At 41.1% G+C, this 18,291-nt stretch overlaps 1 protein-coding gene across 2 annotated transcripts; it reads right to left on the reverse strand.

Moving 5' to 3' along the window:
- Positions 1 to 203: 203 nt before the first annotated feature.
- On the reverse strand, positions 204 to 17,238 carry LOC135885879 (ropporin-1). Of its 2 annotated transcripts, none has more exons than XM_065413789.1 (5): positions 17,123 to 17,238; positions 12,805 to 12,922; positions 11,496 to 11,657; positions 1,311 to 1,486; positions 204 to 270 (listed from the first exon to the last, which is right to left on the reverse strand). In XM_065413789.1, exons 1-5 carry the CDS (start codon positions 17,236 to 17,238, stop codon positions 204 to 206), a joined length of 639 nt encoding a protein of 212 aa, XP_065269861.1. The 2 variants fall into 2 exon arrangements, with proteins under 2 accessions (XP_065269861.1, XP_065269863.1); XM_065413791.1 differs by lacking the exon at positions 17,123 to 17,238 and adding an exon at positions 15,490 to 15,497.
- Positions 17,239 to 18,291: the final 1,053 nt, after the last annotated feature.

An 18,291-nucleotide genomic window follows, 5' to 3' on the forward strand; every position in this document is an offset into this window, starting at 1 on the left:
GACCAGCTCTAATAATTAACCTGTGACAATGTTCTATTGCACTGACATTCTCTTAATCCACACTCACACATTTCTGATTGACTTCTTGGCCAAATTGTTTATTGATAGACACAAGAAAAAAGACAATGAAAGGCCTAATAGTAACCATTATTTTGAAGCACGTTTCTTCCTCTTCCTATCAAAGTACTTGATAAGCTGTGCCACTATTCCAGTCTGACCCGTGGATTCTGGGTAAAATCATTCACCTTGATTAAGCCATCAGGTCCAATGCTGCATAAAGAATGAAATATATATTAAATTCATTGAGACCTGCATTTTCATTATAGAGGTAACAGAAAACATAATACTAATTATAAACTTCCCCTCTTCCACCCAATCTCTGCTCCCTGTGCTGTAGTCAAACTTCTCTTCTCTCCAAACTGTGCTCTTTGGCCCTCCTCCTTCTGCAGTTGAAGTCAATGGAAACATTTGCATTGACTTTAGTGGGAGTTGGATTGAACCCTTTGTCTCTTTCATCCATCCCAGATCATAACTTTCCCATGGCATCCTGTACACTTGGAACAAGTTTTTAATTTATTTACATCAAGATGCCTCCCTTTTTCAAAATACACATAACAAAACATGAAGCATTTACTCTATATTGTCATATTGTTATACCATTTACTATAATGACCATTCAGCATTCTGGGCATATTTGTTTTATTCTATTGAGCTATATTGCACTGTTGTAACTTTAGGGGCAGAGTCTCACCTGGTATAAATTGTCAAAACTTATTTGAACTCAGTGGAGCTATGCCGTTTTTTCTAGCTGAGGATCTGCCCCTTAGAGTGTAAGCTATCTGGGGCAGGAGCTTGTTACTTGTCTAGTGCTATATAAATAAATGGTAATAATCCTTAGGACTCTGCCACTTGAACTCTGTGCTTTTCTTTGGACTGAAAGAATTTGGTGCCAGGACAACATCTTTCTTTGTCTCCTTTGAAGCATTTAGCACACCTTTTGGTGCTATACAATGAATAATAATGATTCCTCCTTTTTCTTGTCTCTTCCTCCCCCATTATTATTGGCCTTTATTGCTCCCCCATAATTACCTTTCACTCCCTTATTTTAACAATTCTTTCCCTATGACTGCTACTATTTTCACTTCTTCCTAGTCTGTTTTGCTCTCTCTACCTTCTGCCTCTCTTTTCTACTGTCTCCCTTCCTCGTTTGTTCCTCCATCCTTCCTGCAGTTTAATAGCTACAGCATAAATACATGCCTCTAATGAAGGAACCTTTAACTATGGTTGACATTTGACAGAGATGTACTTACACCTCCTGTTCAATGTAATTCAGCATTCGGCTGACATGAGATGCTGAAATCTCCCCGTCCACTTCAGCAATGTATGTGTAGAGAAACTGGAAAGTGCTAAAAGGAATACGTGGGGGTCCACTGTCATAATCGCTGGATAAAACCTCACATATAATCTTCAGTGTTTTTGCAATAGTCTATTGGGAAAAGAGAATAAAATAAGTGAGCCTCACTTTTGGCACTATCAATGAAGAGACTAGAGGCCTACTTTTCTTGGTATGGAGAGAAACACTGTCATATAGACAAAAAATCTGTCTCAAAAGCCATAAATAAAGGATTGAATGATAAATGACAATGTAATGAATAAAAGGAGAGGTCTGCTGGGATCTCCAGGAGCTGGATTAAGGCTTTATTTTATTTAACACCTTTATTAATGGTCTGGAAGATGAGATAAGTACTTGGAGGTTGTTTGATTAATAGTACTATTATAAATGTGACATTATTCATATTATAAATAGTACATTTATTTTGTAGGTGATACTGAGGGCTAGATTCTGTCTTTAGGCCCAGGCTTGTGTGAGGGCTGATTATTGAGCAGTTGCATTTCAGGAATAGCTCTAAGAGGCATTGAGCCTTTCCCTCTCTTTTTTCTCATTACTCTCACTGGGCAGCACTTTTCTTTTGGCCTATACCAGCAGCAAATTTTGACACTCTCTGTGCTGGCTGGTGCATTAGGGAATGGAGTTAAGGCTTTGCCAATTACCAGCCCCTCCATCCAAACCCTGCCCTATGGAAGAGTAAATGGGCATAGATTATGCACCCGTGCACTTCAATTTAAGATCTGGTTAACCAGTTAAGGGGGTGTAAGAAGTTTTCAAACGCCCTCTTACTCCCCTGTGTGGGAGCATTTATTATGCATGTCAAAGTCTAGTGCGAACGTGGGAGGTATTGCAAACAAGATCTAATTCTACAATCCGGACTCAAGCAAAATTCCCATTAAAGTCAACTAATATAAAGGGACCTGAAAAGTTATCAGTAGGGAAATAATAAAATAAAATTCATCCCGGAAAAATGCAAACTAATATATTTTGTGAGGTGGGAACTCAGCTATTCAATGGGAAGGACAAAGTGGTGATGGTGAACAGCAATGGATATGGTGTCACAAAATACTCCACTGTGAATGTGGTTTTCATATGTAGAGAAATCATGTCGCAGACTACAGGAATAACAATTCTACTGTGCAGTTTATGATTCAGGTGGGATTGCGCCTGCAACACTGTATACTTCTCAATACCAGAAAGAGGTTGAAAAATTGGAGGGAATTCAGAGAATAGCAACAAAAATTATTTAAGGGTTGGAGGAATTAATTTATAAGAAAAGACTCAAAGAAGAAATTATGTAAAAGCTGGGTACGTTATGAGTAATGAAATATATTATTATAATTATTTGTTGTGGTGTCATTTGAGATCTCAACACCATTGAACGATGTGATTGGGTGGACTAGGCCCTGAGGCCCCCTGCTGGCGGCCTTTTGGCCCTGCCACACCCACCCCAGAAAAGGGCAGTAGAGCGGTCCTCCAAGCTGCCTAGAGCGGCTGTGTGGGAAGCAGTCAATCAGGGCCCAGCAGACTAGTATAAAAAGAGCTGCAGGGCCAGAGTAGGGGCAGTTCCTTGCTAGAGCTGAAGGAGAGTGGATGGTGTGTGGCTGGCTGAGGGATCTGCAGTACCTTGGATGAGGTAGTGCTGCCAGAAGCTGGGGAGAGTGAGAAGGAGCCCTGAGTGGGTTGTGGGGACTCCATCAGGACAAGGGCCTGAGGTAAGAGTGAAGATGGCACAGGACTGCGAGGAAGTGGCCTCGGGAATTAGAACAGCAGCGGGACTTAGATAAAGGGACACAGTGGACAGTTGCTATCTACAGGGTCCCTGGGTTGAGATCTGGAGTAGTGGATGGGCCTGGGTCCTTCCCATCCCCATTAACCACCAGGGAAAGTGGCCTGGACACTGAGGCACCCCAGAGGGGGGAAATGAACTGCAACAGCCCAGCTGGAGAGTTGTGGATGGAAAGGCCCTAAGAGGGTGAAAATGTCGCCAGGGAGGGAGCCCTGGGGCACTACTCTATCCTGGAGCATGGACAACTGGTGGGAGACATTACAGAGGGCACTGAGAGAGATCCCTGTTGGGCTTGTACCCCAGAAGGGGTTATGCTTGTCTTTTATCACACAGACTGTGTGTAACTTGGCCAGAGGGCTGAGTCACCGAAGACCCACCACAAAGAGAGAGAGAATGTAAGCATATGCACTGGGCCAGAGGGCACTTGCGAGAGGTGAGTGTGACCCCATTACAGGTGGGTAGTATATAAACATAACAAAAGGATGGTTTCTGTGGCAAAAAGTTTACAATATCAGATGGCAGACTGGTACAACAAATAAAAACTGTCTACAAGATCTGAAATGTGTAAATAACAAGAAGAACTAAGGCTACGTCTTCACTACGGGGGGGGGTCGATTTAAGATACGCAAATTCAGCTACGCAAATAGCGTAGCTGAATTCGACGTATCGCAGCCGACTTACCCCGCTGTATGGACGGTGGCAAAATCGACCTCTGCGGCTTCCTGTCGACGGCGCTTACTCCCACCTTCGCTGGTGGAGTAAGAGCGTCGATTCGGGGATCGATTGTCGCGTCCCGACGGGACGCGATAAATCGATCCCCGAGAGGTCGATTTCTACCCGCCGATTCAGGCGGGTAGTGTAGACCTAGCCTAAGAGTTGCTTAGGATGGTATACTCTGGGGAGCTGAGACCTAACCTTTTTATGAGTGCTGTCATCAGCTAAGGTGAAACAAAATTCTTTTGCTTAGGAAAGTACAGGAAACAAACTAACAAAAGGAAGGAACTAGGAACAATAGAAGCAGAGCTGCAAGCCACCAAATCACACTAGAAAACAGGATGACCAGCTCTTTAGGCAATTATCTATAAGACAGGACAAAAGCTGCATAATCATGAAAGACTTCAATCTGAGTGACACATGCTGGAGGTCTCATGCCACCAGTACTAAAATATCCTTGGAATTTATAAAAATTATAGATGGCCATTTCCTAACTCAAAAATTGTTGCATCCAACATGGGGCAATTTATATTAGACCACCTCTTGACAGATGAAGAGGAATTGATCACAGACATAAAAATCAGAGGATGCTTAGGTGTAAGCGATCATGACTTGGCTATATTTGTTATGTATAAGCACAATAACTTCCAAACCAGTAATATATGTACTTATTATTTTTACAAGAACCAGTTTCACAAAACTGAAAACAATTAAGAGACAAATCAGCTGGGAGAAAGAGTTTAAACTAAAATTGTGTATGATAACTTGAAACTGTTCAAGAAGATTTTACTAGATGTACAAAAAGCCACAGGTGAGGAGGAAGATTATGGTGGTTAAAAAACCTGCCTGGTTTAGAGAGGAAGTGACAGCAGCTATAAAAATATATAACAAATGAGATAAAGAGGAGACTAATAGCAGTGAATATAAATTGGAAGCTAGGAGTTGAAATAAATTGATAAGGGAAGCAAAAGGACACAAGGCAAAATCTATGGCCAGCAAAGTTATGGACAAGAAGGAGTTTAAGTATATTAGGAAGAAAAGGAATCCTAAAAACAGTACTGGTGCATTATTACATGGGAATAGTAGAATTGCCAATAATAATGCAGAAAAGGCAGAAGTGTTTAATAAATATTTCTGTTCTGTGTTTGGGGAGAAAAAAATGATGTATTCATATCATATGACAATTAAATACTTTCCATTCCAACAGTAACTAAGGAGGATGTTAAATAGCAACTATTAAAGTGAAATATTTTTTAAAACTCCTGGATGCAAGTTAGCTGGGCCTGCTGATTTAAAAAGTTGTCCAAGGAGCAAATTGGACCATTACTGTTGATTTTCAATAAGTCTTGGAACAGTGGGAAAGTTCCAGAGCACTGGAAGAAAGCTAATGTTGTGCCAATATTTAAACAAACAAATGGGATGATCCAGTTAATTATAGGCCTGTCAGCCTGATATTGATCTCTGGCAAAATAATGGAATGGCTGATATAGGACTCAATTTACAAGGGGTTAAAGAATATGATGGTGTTATGGAAAATAGACCTGTCAGACTAATCTATTTTTTTTTTTGAGAGTACAAGCTTGGTTGATAAAGGTAAGAGTATTGATGTGATATACTTAGACTTCTGTAAGGTGCTTGACTTGGTACTGCATGACATTTTAATTAAGAAACTAGAAGAATACAAAATCAACAATGATATGCATTAAATGGATTAAAAACTAGCAAAGTGATAGGTTTCAAAATGTAATTGTAAACAGGGGATCATCATTAAGCTGGTGTGTTTCTACAGGAGTCCTGCAGAGATTGGTTCTTGACGCTATGCTATTTAGCAGTTTTATCAATAACTTGGAAGAAAACAAAATAATTACTGATAAAGTTTGCAGATGACAAAGATTGGGGAGTGGTAAATAATGAAGAGGATAGTTCATTGACACAGGGTTATCTGGATCACTTGGTAAGCTGGGTGCCAGCAAACAATGTGTTTCAATGTGACCAAATGTTTACAGGAGGGGGGGGGGGGAACTGTATCCTGGGAAGCAGTGACTCTGACAAAGTTTTGGGGGTCAGGGTGGACATTTAGCTGAACATGAGTTCCAAGAGTGATATTGTGCCTAAAAGGGCAAATGATTCTTGGGTGTATTAACAGGGATAAGGAGATTGCCTTACTTCTGTGTTTGGCCCTGGTGCCCACACTTCAGGAAGGATGATGGAAAAATTGGAAAGGTTTCAGAGAAGACCCATGAGAATGATTAAAGGATTGGAAAACATGTCTTATAGAAAAAGATTCAAGGAGATCCATCTATTTAGCTTAACAAAGGGACGGTTGAGGGTTGACTTGATCACAGCCTATGAGTACCTACATGGAGAACAGAAATCTGATAATAGAGGACTCTTCGATTTAGGAGACAAAGGTATATCCGGATCCAATGGCTGGAAGTTGAAGCTAGACAAATTCAGACTAGAAATAAAGTGCAGATTTTACAGTGATGGAAACTAACCATTAGAATAACTTACTGAGGATTGTAGTGGATTCTCTCTCACAATAGATATTAGATCACGCCATTCATACAGTGTAAAGCATGCCTGGTTGGTTGGTACTGTTTTTACAGTGACTGCCTTGCACATTGGGGAGCCCCACCCTGCATTCTGTGTGCACCTAAACTTCTGATGAAGAGAGGTTCAGTTGTATAATGGATGATGGACTTAATTTGATGCACCAGTGTTTTCCATTGTGTGCCAGACACTAACCATAACCTTCTAGAATTCATCATTTGTAAAAACTCACCTTGAATGTAAAGGTCTGATATATATAAAACTATATTTCAAGCTCTCCTGGCCAGGAATCTTGACTTTTAATAAGTATTTCTGAAAAGCACCTAACTCACTTTTTGAATGCTGTAAAAATATTAACTGTAATCATGAAGGGATGTGAAACCTCCTTGAGATCAAGAGAGCTCTGGTGACGCTGGGATGGTTGTGAACCTTAAATGTTTAGGGCCCTGATATATTATTGTAACAGGATGGCTTGCCCATGGTCTGGAGTGCTTGGGGCTAAGCTAGCCTGGTTACAAGATGAGCCCCACCTGTGAGGAATCTGGTGATTCAAATATAAAGGGCAACAGGAAGCTGTAGGGAGGGGTGTGGCTAAGAGAGAGAGTAGCTGAGATTGCTAGAGCCAGGAGCAGGGCTGGCTCTAGCTTTTTTGCTGCCCTAAGTGCGCCCCCCCCCCAAAAAAGGGGGGGGCAGCCAGATTGTGCTGCCCAAAGAATGGCCGGAATGCCGCCCCTTAGAATGTGCCACCCCAAGCACGTGCTTCCTCGTCTGGTGCCTGGAGCTGGCCCTGGCTAGGAGGTCTGGCAGCATTCCGAAAAGAGGAGTTTATGTGGAGAAGGTGGAAAGAGCAGCTATGAAGAACAAGTTTAGTTCCTGTAGAGCACTAGCCAGATAAAGCCTGTGAGTGGGCATTTAAGAAGGGAAGTTGAACTGACACATGTTGTTTGGTTTTGGACTTTTGAGTTCTGTATTTGACAAACTCTAGTGCCAACCTGAGGAGAACTGCAGGAGAGTGAATTAGAGTTTGAGCTTAGACGGTTACTGGAGACTGAGTTCTTACAGGGTCCAGATGAAGGGGAAAATAGAGGTGGACTGGCCAAAGAGGCAACCCTAGTCATGAGGGGGTGCTCAGGAGGCAGTAAATGGGTGCAATCATTATCCTATAAAGAAGGATTATCAGTTAAAGCCTTTTGTTGAATATGGAAGCATACAAATGGTTGATCCTGATATTCTAATATGCAACTAGAGTTTTTTTTCTAAAAGTGTGGCCTAATTCTGATCTCATTAAAGTCAATAAAATGCCACCTTTAGTTCCCACTGATGCTAACAGGAGTGTTCACTAGGACTATATGAGCAGTTTAGGGATCATTAATCTTATAGAATTATCTAATTTGTAGGACAGCATCATTAAGGGCCACAATGTTTTGAACTTTATGCACTGCTGACAGTTTTAGCAATATAGTTTCCCCCACCCCCCCAAGGTAGTGGATTAATATTATACATTGCACAGAAGGTTGCAATACTCTTGAATCCCACAAGATGGAGCCAACTGATTGTATAATGACCAGCCCTATGCTTATTCTAAGACTGACAAAGGGTCCCTCATTATTTCTTTGAAATAAACTAATGCACATGTATTTTGTTAACCGGATTCATGGAAGTATCACTGGCACCTCATGGGAAACTTTTTACTTGGAGACAATTCTGCTGATGTGAATGTTTCTCACTAGTAGGGCCATTTGCATAAAAACAGGAGCTTTATTGTCTAGGACTTCATTGACTCCAACTGTTTGTTGCTCACCTGAAGTCAAATTTTTCTGTGACATCAAAATTATCTGCACAAAACCTAAGTCTGTCAAAATTAGAATATTAAGACTTGAATTGAGGAATAAACTGAAGGAAGAGATGAATGCCTAAGCCCAAATATCCCATTTTCATACAAATGTCCCTAATGAAACAAAAGAGAAGTGAAATACAGAAAATAGGATTTCTAAATACAATTATCTCTAAATGGAATGATTTTCAAGATTTACTATGAAGCAAATGTTGCTAGTGATACTGACTGATCATATTGAACAAAAGCACCACTGATGTAAAACTTGTAAAGGTTTAGTTAACACAGTGCTTAAAATGAGTTATATTTATTGTTTCAGGAGCAGATTAATACATTTTAAAGCCACGAGGGACCATTATGATAATCTAGTCTGACCTGCTAACTATAAGCCAGAGAAGATCACCCTAGAACTTCTGCTTCAAGTCCATAACTTCTGTTTGAGCTATAGCATATCTTTTAGAAATGTATCTAATCTTGAGTTAAAGACTGCAAGTGATGGAGAATCCACCACATGCCTAGATATATTGTTCCAATGGCTAACTACCCTCACTGTTTTTTAAAAAAGCTTGCCTTAGAGAATACATTCACCTCCTCTGCAATAGATCAGATAGGATTTGAACATGCAACCACTTGCTTACAGAGCACATCATGGTCCGCTGCCCCATTAAGCCATTGCAGCTATGTTGAGAATATAAATGTTAATAAAAATGTACACTTATTAATGCCTCTTTCAAATTGTAAGAAGCTAAAAGGGCACCATACATCATAATGTACATCATAACAAATCCAGCAGGAAACCCCACCATATAACAAACACAAGAATCTAAACTATTACAGCAAAGACATTAAAGAAACCCCTACCACACCATGATATCAACCTGCATGAATTAACCCTTATCCTAAAGCCTCATTAAAATGATGAGTTTTGGAGCATACACTGAAGGACAACAGAATCGGGCTATTTCAGACACAGTAGGAAAATGAATTCCAAAGTCAAGGGGCCCTCATGGGGAACACTTCCTAACACTTCTTAACCAAGAGGGTTACAGACCAAACAGATCACCTCCATTAAGGTCAACTGTGGCAGTATTGTAGGGGGAGACAGATGGTCTCTCAAGTAGGCAGGTCCCAGGACATGTAGGGTTTTATAGATCAAAACTATCACCTTAAACGCCACTCTGAAATCCACATGCAACCAGTGCAGATGACAAAGTACTACTGCAATGTGCTTGCAGTGAAATACCCCACTTAACAAGCAGGCTGCCTCATTCAGCACCAGCTTAATTAAAATGCATTGAATACACAGTCCCATGTAGAGCATGTTACAGTAATCAAATCTAATCTTGGGGTGGCAAAATCATTAGTCATGGAAGTGAGTTCTGAATAAGAGAGAAGGGGTTACAACTTTCTGGCCAGTCACAAATGAAAGACAACTACCCTGGCTGCTGTTGATACCTAATTATCCAGCTATAGCTGGGAATCTAGCTAGACTTCCAAATTTTGAACTTGGGTGGAAAATGGTGGACAAACACTCAGTCACAGGGGCAAATATAAACATCACCATATCTTCCAGTTTCATGCCAAACTCACCAACATCACATCTATTTTCTTTGGATTGAGACTCAGCCAACTCGCTCACATCCATGCTCCAATCTTAGCCAAGTTAAGGCTTTCAACTGCACCATAAAGCTGGGGAAATCAGCATATGAGCATTGGCCTGCTAAACCCAGGGTTGTGAGTACAATCCTTCAGGGGGCCATTTAGGGATCTGGGGCAAAAATCTGTCTGGGATTGGGCCTGCGTTGAGCAGGGGGTTGGACTAGATGACCTCCTGAGGTCCCTTCCAACCCTGATATTCTATGATTCTATATGAAAGGCCCCATAACCAATGGCTTCCTGCTAACCTTCCTAATGGCCTCATAAAACTTTAATAGGTGTAGGAACAAAATGGAGCTTTGCAGTATCCCATATAAAAGCACCCTCAGGGAATATGAGTGATTGCCTGACACTACACCATGGGAATCTCACTGAGAAAAAAGAAGAACCCTGTCTACACTCCCTGGGACCTACAGGTGAGTCAATAACACCTTGTGATCTACAATATAGAAAACAGCTGATAGATCTAATGATATCAGCATAGTTACTTGATTTTCATCCATCACTAGAGAAAATCATCAGTCAATGTAGTTTCCTTGCTGAAGAAAGTGACAGTATCCAAGCTAACAAGAATCATAGAAATCTGAAGTATCTAGATACTGTGATAGTTCCCACAACATTTTGAATAGTCTTAACCACAAAAGGAAGACTAGATACAAGATGGCAGTAAACTAGATTGTCAAAATTAAATGATGGCTTCTTGAGGCCATGAGAGAAGGTGGCAGCTTGACCTCCTTAAGGCAGGGATTGCTAATCTCCATCAGCATTTGACCTAATATCTCCCCTCTGGTCTTCACCAGATAGGAAAGATGTGAATCTAGAACATAGGATGTGGTACCAAGTTCCCTCCAACACTTCTAGAATCTCAGTCAGCACCAACAGGTGAAATTTATGTGGAGTGACAAGATGTTCTTCCTCCATGGAAGCAAAGAATTTGGTCCAAATGTGCATAATTTTTCTCTTAAAAGAACTATACATTTCCTCATACTGGGAGGAATTTAGACTCACAGTGCAGAGAGCCAGAATAAACCAAAGCAAATCTATTGACTAAAATATTGTGGATGCTATGGTGGAGACAACCTCTTTTTGCCTTCCCTCATAGTTATGGCATACGTGTCTAGAAAAATCTTTATGATACAATCAGATAAAGTCTATAACTCTGCCGCTGTGCCTCTAGCTGTCTTCCCCTATTGTTGCAAATCATCTGCAAAACAATGTGACCTGTTATAATGAAGTTGTGAAAGAGGATCCAGGTACCACTATATTAGTGGTAGAGAAAATAAATCCTGTTATAAAAGCCTACGATGACATTGATCAGTTGGAGGAGCAATACTCTCTTCTATAAATGCTCTGGTTCCTTGACCTCTGAGGGCAGATTGTCAAAATAACTCCCTCGTCCCATAAGGAAAGGTGTGTGCTGAACTCAAAGCCAGGAGGTGTGTTTGGTCCATGACATGGGTAAAATAGCCAATTGCTCAACCTCCAATCACAACACTAAATCAAGATCAGCTATGTAAAGAATATAAAAACGTGAATGGAAAAAGTGTAGATAAACTTACAACTCCAAGAGAGCTACATGCCAGAGCTAAAAACTTAAGCCATTCAATTTCTTCGGTAAAACGACCAACATTCATAACACTGTCAAATAAGTCTGTTGGGAGATTCAGCACCTTCCACATGTGGGCCAGTTCATCTACATGGATTATCAGTCTGCCACTCACCTGGAAAGAAATACATAATAATATGCATCACGGGTAAAGAAATACATTTTCCTTTCATTCCCAGTTTAAACTGAAATCTCATTAGCCCAAACATCCCCACCCTTTTTAATTATGAAATCTGGAGAGTCATTGAGGGGCTTGAACATTTCCTCCAACAAATACAGAGCAGAAGACATGTAAAGAACAGAATGGGCTCCTAACAAAGTCCTTGAACTATGCTTGGCATGAGGTAAAGTCTTTTGGGTCAGTGGTAAGTACCACCAGGGTGCTATGTCAAAATAACAACTGTGTTGATGTCAGAGTATTTGACACAATGGACACTCTGAGGGTGCTGAAGTTCAGCTTCAGGCCTTGCCATACTGAATCTACACTAACAGAGCAGGATGCCCAGCTGGGACACTTTACTTAGATTTGTTCTAGACTTTTGCTTTTGAAATGGTCTGGGCTGACTTTTAATTGGATTTATGGGAAGACCTGATGATGTCAGAGAGCCTTTAGGAGCAACTGGATGTCTGACACACACGTTTTGCAGGCAGGGTTAAGAAAGCTCATTGTAGATTTGATTGATATAGAAAATAGAAATGAAGACTTAGTACAGTTATGATTCCAGGCTGTAAATTTCGATATAATTAACAGCGTGAGTTAAGGAAATAAATTATTTCTGTTACATCTTGCAGGACTTCAATTTTACGAACATATAGCCTGAATGCGCAACCTTTAGTGTTGATGAATACTTATGCAAATAATCCCATTGCGTACAGTGGCATTACTTGTGTGAGTAAGTGTTCACCAAATTGAAAAAGGTTGCCCAATCAGGACCAAAGGGAGTACAATTCAAGGAAAATTCTATTTTATACTGTTGCATCTAGCCAAGGAGTCACATTTTTAAAGGTCTTATTGCTCAGTTCTTCATTGGTAGAAACCTGTGATTTTTTTTCAAAGATACCAGCTAATATATTAGTATTCGCCATACACATTTTACTTGCATTCATTGACAAGAGTATTTGCAGACATAACATTGAAAGCAAATACATTTTCTCAGCCTGAAAATGTAGTATCTGTAACATTAAGGAAGCAAAATAGCATATGGATGTAAATGTTCTGTCTCTATATATTTGCCCTAGAAAGTAAATGAGATGTTTCTTACTCGTTGGTGTAAGACCTTTAAGAGCTCTGGAGTGAGTTCTGCCCAGTTTGACAAAGGTACCCTTTCCGATCGCTCTCTTACTGGAGGTGTATCACCACGGGCCACGGCACTAAAGTAACTAGATGGAGAAAGACGGATAGATGCTTGCTTTCTAAATGCTTTTAACAGAAGCAGATATTAAACATAATGGTTCATATGATTTATGCTTACTAAATAGAAGACAATAGTTGAAATGCAATCTGATGCAGCGGCTTCTGTTTAAGTAGCACTGCTTTTAATCAGGAAAGTACTGTGCTATCAAACAACTTTCCTTTCATTCCTGCACATAAATGGTATTTTTAAGGCCTGAATCATCTCCCGTTGTAGTCAGTGGAGTTTTTCCATTGACTTCAATGGTCTTTATATTCAGCCCATAGTGCTCTTTTCTTTGGACATCAAATTTTTGGCCCTGATTCAGGAAAGCATTAAAGCACAAGCGTAATTCCATTCCTATTCAGGAAAGTATGTTAGCATATACTTAAGAGCACTTCATGAATAAGAGTGCTTTCCTGAATTAGGGTCGTTAAATGAAAATCATCTTTTAAAGAAACCATACATTTTCTCACAAATTTTAGGACAAGTCTGTGATATTATCAAATAGAAGCAAATATGTTACAATAAAAGAGAACTTTCCTCCTAATAAAATATTAATGGTCATCCAGTATAAATTTTTTTCTCTTTAATAATGAACAGCACTACATTCAAAATGCTTTATTGTTGCGCCAAAGGAAACTAGTATTCTGGAAACAATACAGACCAGCTTTAGCTATAATACAGTGGAACCCAACCTTATTACACAGGCGGGCCACATAAGCCTAAGCACAATCTACGTATATTAATAAGATTTAAAGTGACCAGTATTGATTTATATTTTAAGTTCAGCTTGTTTTGTATGTATTTAGATAGACAATACTGTTCATAGAAACAACCTATTTACACACTTGTGTAAACTAAAATAATGCAAACATAACGACAAAATGTAAATGAATTGGCCATTAGTATATTGTGTTGAAGTAGGCCGTGGGCCTTCTGCTGGACTATGTATGGCCCGTGGGCGGTAGGCTAGGCACCCCTGCTATAATACATTAAACTTATACTGAGCGAGGTGAAAGACAACAGGAATATTATTTAAAAAATAAAGAAATAACATCTTATGGTTCAGTCTATTTATCAAGTGTAATTAGCTTCTTTTTTTACTTAGATAAAGTTAACTCTTTAACCCAGGGGTCGGCAACCTTTCAGAAGTGGTGTGCCGAGTCTTCATTTATTCATTCTAATTTAAGGTTTCGCGTGCCAGTAAAACATTTTAACGTTTTTAGAAGGTCTCTTTCTATAAATCTATAATATACAACTGTAACCCCTTTGGGGTTTAGAGAGCATGGCCCTTTAAATCTTTTTCCTAAGGGGGAGGGGGAGAGTGAGAAAAAAGGAGGGAAACTCCAGGGGGCAGCGCTGGAGCTCCAAGGAGAGGGAGAGGCAGCCTGCAGGCCCTGGAAAAGGGAAGCAGCAGAGAACCTGCCCGAGGCCTGAGACGGACAGGGCCGATCGGGGACACCCCAGGACAGAAGCCAGGAGGAGCACTGTGCCAGGGAGGAATTGCCGAGAAGGACAGGCTGGAGCTGGACCCAGTATCACTGCTGCCCAGAGCTGCATGGGGCTGTGAGTACTGGGGCTTCTGACTCTGCATTGGGAACAAGGAGGGAGGTTGCTAGCTAGTTAAGTGGGGAGGTGGTCGTTCTGTGTGGCTTTGCAGAGAGTGGCAGAAGGGGGCACCGGAGGGGTTTGTTGGGGGAAAGTTCACTGGCGCCGAAGACGACCAGGAGCACCCAAGACTCACCACTGGACTGGAACTTTGCTCAGGACTCCTGAACTCTGTGTGCAGACACATTGCTCAGTGTCTGTCCTTCCAGACTGTGCTACCACGGGGGGCCTGTGGGGCCTTGGTTTGAATGCAACCTTGTTTTACTGCTCCCCCTATATTTCCCCTTGTTGTTTTTCTCCTCTCATCCTCTGTAAATAAATATTTCCCTTGTTATATCCACTGTACTTTTCCTGTGGGTGTGGGTGTGTACTGCAAAGTCCCCGTACGGGCCACCAAGTGTAACTTCAGCGCCCTCGTGGCCAAGATGGAGTCTGCTCTGCAGGCAGCTCTGGCCAAGAGATGGCATGCGCAGGAATGCAGCAGGAGAAATCCCTTCCACCCCCGGGGCACCTGTTCCAACCCCCCCAGAGTGAACGAACACACCCCACCCACAGGAAAAGTACAGTGGATATAACAAGGGAAATATTAATTTACAGAGGGATGAGAGGAGAAAAACAACAAGGGGAAATATAGGGGGAGCAGTAAGACAGGGCTGCATCCAAGCCAAGGCCCCACAGGCCCAGTGGTAGCGCAGTCTGGAAGGGCAGACACTGAGCAATGTGTCTGCACACAGAGTTCAGGAGTCCTGAGCAAAGTTCCAGTCCAGTGGTGAGTCTTGGGTGCTCCTGGTCATCTTCGGCACCAGTGAACTTTCCCCCAACAAACTCCTCCGGTGCCTCCTTCTGCCACTTTCTGCAAAGCCACACAGAGCGACCACCTCCCCACTTAACTAGCTAGCAACCTCCCTCCTTGTTCCCAATGCAGTCAGAAGCCCCAGTACTCACAGCCCCATGCAACTCTGGGCAGCAGTGATACTGGGTCCAGCTCCGGCCTGTCCTTCTTGGCAATTCCTTCCTGGCACAGTGCTCCTCCTGGCTCCTGTCCTGGGGTGTCCCCAATCGGCCCTGTCCGTCTCAGGCCTCGGGTGGGTTCTCTGCTGCTTCCCTTTTCCAGGGCCTGCAGGCTGCCTCTCCCTCTCCTTGGAGCTCCAGCGCTGCCCCCTGGAGTTTCCCTCTTTTTTTCTCACTCTCCCCCTCCCCCTTAGGAAAAAGATTTAAAGGGCCATGCTCTCTAAACCCCAAAGGGGTTACACAACAATAGTTCAGTAATATGTAAAGTAAATAAGGTTTTTAAAATGTTTAAGAAGCTTCATTTAAAATTAAATTAAAATGCAGAGCCCCCCAGACCAGTGGCCAGGACCCGGGCACTGTGAGTGCCACTGAAAATCAGCTCGCGTGCCACCTTTAGCATGTGTACCATAGGTTGCCTACCCCTGCTTTAACCTATCATCCACATATGTCAGTATCAGCTGAGAGAGTTGACATTTCAGGATAGGCATGTTCATTAGACAAATTACATGTCAAATTGATTTAAACACTTGTGCCACTTCATGCACTGAATTACCCTGGGAAAAACTCCTAGTGGAGTATTTCAGTCCCCACAGCATTTAAACTTGAAAAAGGAAAATAAAATTTAACACATAGTTTGGGATTGCTGCAGTGCTGAACATTCCTGTTTAAAAACAAAACAATGAAACCAAAAAACCCCCACCTTGTAATCTATTGGATTTACTAACAATTTATCCTTTCTGCTGTTCTGGGGGCACGTCCAATCAGGCCACCCACTAATTTAGTGGTCACTGGAGAGTTGTTCCATGCTAAAGAAAAGGGAGGATGCATTGCAAAGCTATGAGGCCATATCCTGACATGGTGCAAATCAGTATAGATACATCGATTTAAATGGAGGTATGCTGATTTATACCAGATTAGCATAGAACCCATTTTTAAAAAACGAACTAGCACCATAGATGTATGCACTTGTGATATACGCCTTACTCTCATTGCCCCTGGATGGTGAAGAGTTTTGAGTGTTATAGACCAGTGTTTCTAAAAGGTCCATAATTTATTAAAGTGCTGCATTTAGCTGGGAGCTCACTCTTCAGAGGAATTTCATTTTAAACAGTCTCAATTCAAAGTGGCAACTGTACATCTGGGAACATACAATGATCACCAACATCTCAACCTTTGACTAGATTAAATTAATAGTGTGCCAGCTGTAGAGACATTTAAAATACCAGATATCCAGCCGTAGTGGGGACAAAGAGAAGGTAAGTGTGGGTCTCTCACAAATATTAACTTTGGAGCACAATACAAGCCAAATCTGGAGAGGAAATGAGGACCTGCAAATCACATTGACTTCACAGTGTTGCCAGATGGTCAGTAGATCTCAAAAGCTATTGTGCACCAACGATCAGATCTTCAGCTGGTGTAAATCAGTGTAGCTCCAATGAATACATCCACTGAAGTTCACTGCAGTGGGTAGATCCAGTGAAGTGATTAACTTTTCCATGGTGGCAGGCATAAATCTTTTATAACTGGGGTTTGATTTTTTTAAGTGTTAGGAAAAAAATGAACATACTCAGACGCCCATTGGAGCAGATCTGGAGGCTGGGTTCGAATAGCAGATTTTGTAAACTGTTTCAGCAGTTCTGGCAGTTCTGGAGGGATGCATATTTGCTTATCTGTATATGGCATAATTACTGCACCTATGGGGAAAAATAACAGTTTTGTAACATACTCTGTCTATGTTGAAAATGTGTTTAAAAATAAGTAATAAAATCTTGTTAGAAAAGCAGTCAATACTTCTGGAAAGATCTGTTTTAATCTGTGAACTATTTTAGCGGCTCAGTATGCTGGCTATACGTCTGTTGACTCTGTAAACAGTTTCAGAACAAATAAGGCACTATACTACACATGTTATAAAACCAAATAAAAAAGACACAGATTTCTATAGGTGAAAAGATCGCTATTAACTTTTCTTTTCTGACAATTTCTGTCCATTTTACAATATCTTGCTAATTATGATTTATAGTCATATCTAATGTACTGTGTTATGTACAGTAAATATTCTAGATACTACACACTATGTATGACAGAATTTGTAGAAAGGGGAAGAGGACTTTCTAATGGTAACCACTAAACAACAAAAGAATCTCAACTCTCAGAATGGTATGAACAATTGGAAATTAGAGCTAGGATTTTCAAAAGAACCAGAGGAAGTTAGGTGCTCAACCCCCATTGAATATTTGTGGGATTTGGGGACCTCACTCCATTAGGGTCTTTTGACAATCCCAGCCTAGAAACTTAGAATATAATATCAGAAAAGGAGCTCAGAAGAGTTGGAGGAGATCAAGGACCAGGAGACCAGAAGGGAATAGTCAGCATGAGTAACTTAATTAACTATTATTACTAAGGTAGTGTCTAGCACAAGGAAGAGTAGGAGAAGTAGCAAAGGGCTGAGGAACAAAAAGAATGGAGAGAAAGTGACTTGGATAAACTAGGTCACATTGCATGACTAGAAAAAGCTTCAGAGGAGTGGGCAGAGCTGTGCTATTTATTATGAGAGCATATCAGGACCAGCATTGGAGGGATTCTATTTTTTACATGACCTGTTCGAAAGAATGGCCGGCTCTGTGCAATATATTCAATTTGTGCCAGATTGCAGCCTTGGATATTTACATTCCAAACCTTGTTTAATTTAAGGAGAGAGCTTATGAAACGTCAGAGGCATGAAAGAAGCAAGAAAAA

Source organism: Emys orbicularis, chromosome 11, assembly GCF_028017835.1.
Source record: "Emys orbicularis isolate rEmyOrb1 chromosome 11, rEmyOrb1.hap1, whole genome shotgun sequence".
NCBI lineage: Eukaryota > Metazoa > Chordata > Testudines > Emydidae > Emys > Emys orbicularis.